The sequence below is a fragment of the Gavialis gangeticus genome, unplaced genomic scaffold, assembly GCF_001723915.1.
Source record: "Gavialis gangeticus isolate Ggan-Ray unplaced genomic scaffold, GavGan_comp1, whole genome shotgun sequence".
Taxonomy (NCBI): domain Eukaryota; kingdom Metazoa; phylum Chordata; order Crocodylia; family Gavialidae; genus Gavialis; species Gavialis gangeticus.
In genome coordinates, this window is record NW_017729022.1 from 74,270,532 (window position 1) to 74,278,022 (window position 7,491).

The following is a 7,491-nucleotide window of genomic DNA, read 5'->3' on the forward strand; positions in this document are numbered from 1 at the left end:
TCAGGGGTGATCTGATGGCCACCTACAAGTTTATCAGGGGTGACCACCAGTATCTGGGGGAACATTTGTTCACCAGAGTGCCCCAAAGGATGACGAGGTCGAACGGTCATAAACTACTGCGAGACCATTTCAGGCTGGACATAAGGAAGAATTTACTGTCTGAGTCCCCAAGGTCTGGAACAGCCTGCCATCGGAGGTGGTTCAAGCACCTACACTGAACACCTTCAAGAGCAAATTGGATGCTTATCTTGCTGGGATCCTATGACCCCAGCTGACTTTCTGCCCTTTGGGCGGGGGGCTGGACTCGATGATCTTCCGAGGTCCCTTCCAGCCCTAATGTCTATGAAATCTATGTTCCCACTGGTGCCTGCAGCCTGACTGGGTGCTGCTGTGCACCCCCTGCCTCCAGCTCCAGGATCTGGAGCTGGGCCCCTTTGTGCCTGCCAGGAGTGGTGCAGTGTAGTGCAGCAGGAGAGAGAGCAGGAGTTGTGGCTGGAGGCAGGGGGTGCAGAAGCAGCACCTGGCTGGCTGCAAACACATTGGGAACAGCCCACTGGAAGCTGGTTCTGCTGCTGCTACACCATGTCATGCTGTGCCACGTCGTTCTGGGCAGGCAAGTGAGAAGCTTCATCCAGGTGGCTCTTGCTACACTGCCAGAGATCTAGCTTCAGCTCCTGACCACTTTTCTAGGAGCTGGAGCTCCCATGTGCTGGGGCAAGAGCAGGAGCATCTTCTAATGGGCTGTTCCCGGGGTGCAAAGAGCCAAACGGGTGCTGCTCTGTGCCCCCCAGCCTCCAGCAACAGCTCTTCCTCTCACTCCTGCTATACCACACTGCACTATTCCCAGCAGACATGTGGGGGTCTGGCTCCAGATCCTGGAACTGGAGGGGGGGGTGGGGAGGCACAGAGCAGCACCCAGCTAAGTTGTGGGCACTGGCAGGAGTCTGGTGTGGGCTGCTCTGGCATGAGCGAGTGGGGCTTGGCCCCACGCAGAATGCCACAGGAGCAGTGTGAACCACACTGCCCTGGGAGCTCTGCTGCATTTGCCCCCCGGCCTACCCCCTTCCCTAACCTATAGCAGGCTCCTAGGATCTAGCAACTGGGCAGCCCCCCCTCCATGCCCTGCTCCCCCAGAGGGCAAGGGCACTCTCTCTCTCCCTGCCTCCCTCCCCCCCCTGCTCCACAAGGGGACTTTTGGTGGGCTTTTCCCTGCTCTCCCCCTTCTCCCCTCCCCTTCTGGAGACAGAGACAGCGGACATAGTTATTTTAGTTCAAAAGTGTACCACTGCCGTTTTCTATGTGCTGGTGTGCATTTCATCACTTATACAACTGCATGTGACACAGCACAGCACGCATCAGCTCTGCGCGGAGTGGAGCTGTCTGCTCCGATCCGTTGCATCTCCGGTGTGTCAAAGGATGAAAAGGTATGTGTATAAATTCCCATTGTGTGTGTTCCCTACTCAAAGGGTGTGGACAGAAGTAACGTTAGAAATGTTTCAAAAGGATGACATTTCAGCTGGGGACATATGCATATATAGCCCCAACTTTGTCCCCCCCTCCACCACAGTTGTAATACTTCAAAATGCTTCAATGCCTGCAGGAACAGAGAGGTAGGGAGATTGGAGGATGAAAGGGCAGCAGTGGTGGGACACAGGGATCTGGTAGGACCTTGGGGCTCTAGTGGTTGGGACATGATTAATCAGAGGAAGTGGGGCAGCAAGCAAGATAGGGCACAGGGATATGCAGTGGTGGTAAGGGTGACCATCACTAGAATACCTGGTTCTCCAGTCTCCAATCCCCTGAATTTCTCCTCTTTCCCTCTCCCAAGAGTAGAGAGGTAGAGGAGACTGAGGGCTGAAGAGCCCAGGAGGGAGGGAGAGAGAGAAGAGCACTATGGGATTTTGAAGGACCTATAGGTTCCCAATTCCCATGCGCATATATCTAAAAGAGGTACTTCATTTCAAGCAGTAGTATTTTGGAGCATTTCAGCCACTTTTTGGAACATTTCAAAGGCATTGGAAATGTTTCAGCTGTTAGTTGTATACACCCTGACTCAGTTATTGAACCAACCAAACCCATATGGCCCCTCTTCTTTGTCTTGGATTGTTTTCCCCGATGTTTCAGAAGACTGCTTTAGTTAGGGCCTGTTCTCAATATGGGTCCCTAATGGAGTTCCTGTCCCCCCAGCAGTCTTCCCAAAACGTTCATTTATCAGATAACCTTATTTTTCTATTTTCTATATAAAAGCCTATCCTCCATCTCCCCCCAGAACTGCAAGGTTTTTTCTTTTGGAAAGGTTTAAAGAATTTTATAACTTAAAGCTTCAATAGTTTCAGCCAGTGAACCACTCCCTCAGCTGGTATATATCTGTAAAACCGTGCGAGTCAAAAGTTCACGTGTGTGAAACTGCACTGGCTACATGAAGGCACTGTATATTTCAATAATACAAGCAGCTTTTACTAAAATAGCAACTGCAATAAGACCGAGTATATGGCTAAATATTTGAAGGTTGACTGCAGCTAACATTTGAGATCCTACCTCCCCCATCCCCCCCTTCATGGTTTCCCTCTTTAAATTCTTTCCTTTCATGTCCACTATTACCATGCAAAGCTCTTGATAGGATACATTGGCCCTAGGCTGCCGGGAGTCGGTCTCTTTTATAAATAATGCAGCTAGTTTTCTGAGCCTGGGTTCATTCTTTACAAAATCCCTCTTATCAAAGGGAGAGAGCATTTCTGTGCAATCAGTCATGCTTATGTTATAGAAGAGAACCACTGTCGTACATGTTTTCTCTTAGTAAAGTCTTGATGGTGTCTGTTTTTGTTTGTTTTTTCCCCCCTGTCCCTTAATTGCATATAGCCGACATATTCTTATCTCCTTATCCCACCAGAAAAAGACTTCATGTCCAGTAACAGAATACTGCTGAGGATGTTATGTTTTTTAAAATTAACAGCTGTCCAATATAGTAACAAGTATTAATCACTACAGTCATGCAGCTTTGAAAACAGGCTCTTCTTTCATGCTAAACAGCCACTCAAACAAAGCAGACTTTTGTTAGGCAACAGTTTCCATTAACTGGTTGGGGCATATTGCAATTTAAGATAAAAAGAGTGCATTTGTTTTTAATGTTTCCTTCTTTGTATATCTCCTATTATAGTTCACAGATGCTGTTTCATTTTTACGATGTAATGCACAGTAAACTAAGGCAGTTTTGTTAAATGTAGCATGGTAGCAAGGTGTGCATTACACAAAATAAAATGCATGGCTGCAATATAATGATACTGCAGCTTAGCTGAAATATAGGACAAATGTTAATCTTAAAAGGGAATTGAAAAGGCTTTCCTTCAGGTGTTGCCATTTGAGCTCAGATTTCTGCTCCTTTCTTTGCTGCTTTGTGTGCTTGTAAATATCTTCCGGAGTAGATGCTAAAAAAAAAAAAAAAAAAAAAAAGTAGGGCTTAAAATACTAAAGGGGGGGATATAAAGTGCATTATAACAGATATCTGAACTAAGAATTTCAAGGTTCTCTCTTAGCAGCATGTCATGGCTAGTTGAAATTTTATGGAAACCATGTTGCGGGGGGAGACATCTTCCTGTTTCAAAAGCATAGGTCCCGCTAATAGAGTGAAGAACAATAATCTTTTTGTCAGCTTCATACTATATACAGCTTGACAGTTAGTGGATAGCTATGATTCCGTCCTATATAGAAAGCAGTAATGTGAATACTATATAGAAAGCAGTAATGTGACTGTGAATTAATCAGTTCATTGCAATATTTATGTCCTTACCCTGTGATTTGAAAAATCTAGCCTTAAAAAAATAAATAAATAAATCTGGCTGCCTAAAGAGAGGGCCAGTGTTCAGTCAGACAGCTAAATGAAAATGGCTTTATTTTTCAGAAATGTTCTCATGTGTCCCATTTGTTCTGGTTAATTTGTGGGTGTTGATCACTTCTGAAATTGAGGGTGGTTTGTTTTTTTTTGGTCTAGATGCTTAAATATGATTGGGAAATAGTGCCATTAGAGTCGGGCATGGAAAAAACAAACTTTTTTCTGTTCACCTTTAGTAAGACTTACAGGTTCATAACAACCATTAGGAAAGAAAATGCTGTCTATGGATACTTGTCATGATGAGGCCTTTGGTCTCTGGTCATGCCTCTGGTTGTCCCCCCCACATGGCAGCTGGGGCAGCAACAGGCTCTCCTCACTACCCTCCAGCAGAGACCAGCAAACTATCTGAAAACCTGCTGGTGCTGCAGACCCTGGTGCAGTTGTAGAATCTCCTGCTGATCACTGACATCCTGCCTGGTGGTCCCTCGTTCCTGCTGGGGAAGAGGCCAGGCAGTCAGTGTTCAGGTTCATTGACAGGTTGCCCTGGGAGAGAGGGCGAGCACTGTATATCCATTAGATTAGATGATGGCTGTTGAACTTCCAGATTTCTAGGGCTGCACAATTTTGGAATTGTCTTCTGACAAAAATAGTGGAGGGTATAAGAACTAAGGAGAAAATGTTCAGTGATAGTGGTGGTATGGAAGGGTAAGGACTACTTGAACAGAAAAAAATGTTGACATATAGATGTATTTGCATGCATATGTTTAATCAAACAACAGTGAATCTAATAAAATGTATTCTGAGTGCAGATTGCTTATTCTAAATTCATGTTATAGGAAGTGCAGACTATAATCCCCAGTTGTTCAGTAAGTCAGTGATTGGCAATGAACATATGGTGAACTCCAGTATGGTGCAGAGGGGTTCACTATGTAAAGCCAGTGTTACAATCAAGAGACTGAACAAATTCTAATGAGAACCTTAGCGAAGGGAGGATGCTTCTCTGGTTAATGCACTGGGTGGGAGTTGAGAGTAAGTTTTGCTACCAGCTCGGGTCTGTATGCATCTGTATCACTGTCAGTAAAATAAGGATAATATTTTCCTACCTCCCAGGGATATGTTGCTTGAATCATCCATGCTTTGAGATCTTCAGACAGATGGTACAGTATAGGTGTGAACTTAGCGGTTGCCAAGATTGATTGCTGATTTTTTTTTTTTTTTTCTCAACTTTTCTTTTATAGGTTTATAAGATTTCCCCGCAGTTTTCTTTCTTGGTGACATCAGGTCCTTTTGTTTACACGGCAATAGCTGTCATGAATGTACTTATGAACAGCAGCCTTCTTCGTGGTCAGGCACCCATGGTCTTGTCCCTACGTCCTTCTTTCACTGTGCCAGATTCCAGGTTCCAGGTTCACACAGGTGAGCTCTATCCTTTATTGTGTAGAGTGAAGTCCCTTACTGATGCACAGGTTTCATGCTGGGAGAAAGGATGCTCTTGCAATTTAGATCTGCTCAATTCCTTAATTTTCACGGGGAGTTTGGCCATCCTTTGGTGGAAAAGGTTATATAAGTTTCAAACAATTCTTATTGTAAGCTGTTTAACGAGCTGGAAAGCTTTTCACTTGGTAAGAAGTGTGAATAAAATGTTCTGCTCTCCTTATTTAATATCAGACCTGATGATGTGACTAACAAAGCGTAAGGTGCTTGATTGATTGATTATTTATTTATTTATTTATTTATTTATTTTTTTAATGCTGCCTTAAGTGTCAGCCAGGTTATCGCAGTGCTGAATCCCATATCTGTCTCCATCCCCCTAGGCCCTTTTACCATCTGCAATCTGTTGCACGGAAAATGCAGAACTTTATGTAAGAGTCTCGACAGATATTAGGAAAAGAGTGACTGTATTTCTGCAGCATTTTATTTTTAAATCAAAGTACATCTAAGTTTTTAACTCTGCATAACTTAAAATTACTTTTGACCTTAAATAATTCTTTTGGTTATGTTTACAAAAATAATTCTAAAAATTCATGTGTTTATTTTTTTAAAAAGTTTTCTTCATTTACATTGATTTATGGTCATGAGATGGGGGGATTGGATGGCTAAGGGGACTGTTTATACTAGGATGCAGCTTTTCACTGTTACTGCACGATGGTGGTTTTTGATATGGTCCATAGCTGCTAATGACCAAAATATGGTATTAATCATGTAACAGCTGTTTGCAATTAGTGGTTCTTATTTGGCCAACACTCACATAACAAAACAGCTGTTCTAGATGACTTGCCTGTGAAGAATGTCATGTGGCACCCAGGCCAGCACAAACGGGCACAGGAGGCAAACAAACCTGTCGCACCAAAGTGGTTGCTCAGTCCAGAGATGCTTTGTTTTCTGTAGCTGCTTTGTGAATACATATATAATAAGAACTGTAATATCTAGTGCTGTCAGTCTGGCACCTTTCCATATGCTTAATTAGCATGCACGTATATATAGATTTTCTGGAGTGGATACAGTAAATAACTTTCAGGGCAGATTCTGTAACTTCTGCCAGCGCACTAAAATGGGCTGACAGTGGAATTGGTGGTGGGTGAGAAAACATTGCCAGGAAGTCAACATGTGCTTGCTAAGTACGTACTGGTGAAAGGTGTCAGACTGATATTATATTATGATAAACCAAAGTTGGAGTGTTTTAACTGAGCTGAATATTAGATTTCAGTTACTGTTTCACAGAGGTGGTCACAGCTGGTCTTGTTTTAAAGAGTCTTCATAAAAACCTTGAATAAATGCACCAGTATACAGAGCTTTGCACAAATGATTCAGTGTTAGTCTCATGCAGCCAAGGGCTTGCAGTGTGGTATCACAAGTGTTGGAGTGTTTTGGCTGCAGAATCTCTTGACAGTGAATCTGATTTGTTGTCGCATCAGATTTTAGTGATGAGAGAGCATTTTGCATCAGTACAGAACTACTATCTGCAGTGATTCCTTGAGCTATACTGTTCAGACTTCTCCTTCCCTGAGTTCAGCCTGGATTTTATGGAAAACTGTTTCCTGAGTAGAGGGAGATTCCCCTTCCCTCCCTGCTATCACTTCTCCATGCAATCATTGGAATAATGTATTTTCTTTACCTTCAGTGCTTCAGTTTGTGCCTCGAAACATTGATATTGGATTCTGTAACTTCAGCCAGCATATTGAAAAAGGGTTGACCATGGCATTCATGGAGGTGAAAAAACATCGCAAGGATATTTACAACTTTACTGTGCAGGTGAGCTCGCTGGCTGCTGGGTTTCAGCATATCAGTAATAGCAGGTCAGGTATTCACTGGCTACCTTTGACTCTTCTGGTCATCTTAATCCTATGCTACCTTTCCATGTGTGTTTTCATAAAGAAATCCATTGTACCACACTAAACATTCTTTGAGATGCAAGGAACTTGAAATGATGATATAAACACAGTTTTATATTATAGGCAGTTAACAGATGTAGCGGGGTCTAAAAGTTCATCAGTGCTTTTTACCCATGGCTAGGTATCTAAAGTAGCTCTTACTTGAACTTTAGATCTCAGATCTGTCTTGGATACTAAACCCAAATAACAAGGCTTAAATCTTCTTGGATGCCAACTGTGTATGTATTGAATTAATAAGATCTGTCACCTTTTTTTACTGATTTTTTTTTT

General features: G+C 43.1%; 1 protein-coding gene across 6 annotated transcripts in view; it reads left to right on the forward strand.

Moving 5' to 3' along the window:
- The window catches only part of KIAA1549 (KIAA1549 ortholog), a 283,671-nt gene that overhangs the window by 163,211 nt on the left and 112,969 nt on the right, over positions 1–7,491 (forward strand). For all 6 annotated transcript variants that reach the window (XM_019515386.1, XM_019515387.1, XM_019515389.1 and 3 more), the window contains exons 5-6: positions 5,068–5,245; positions 6,951–7,081. In XM_019515386.1, the coding sequence (XP_019370931.1) occupies positions 5,068–5,245; positions 6,951–7,081 (309 nt within the window). The remainder of the gene's footprint in view (positions 1–5,067; positions 5,246–6,950; positions 7,082–7,491) is intronic.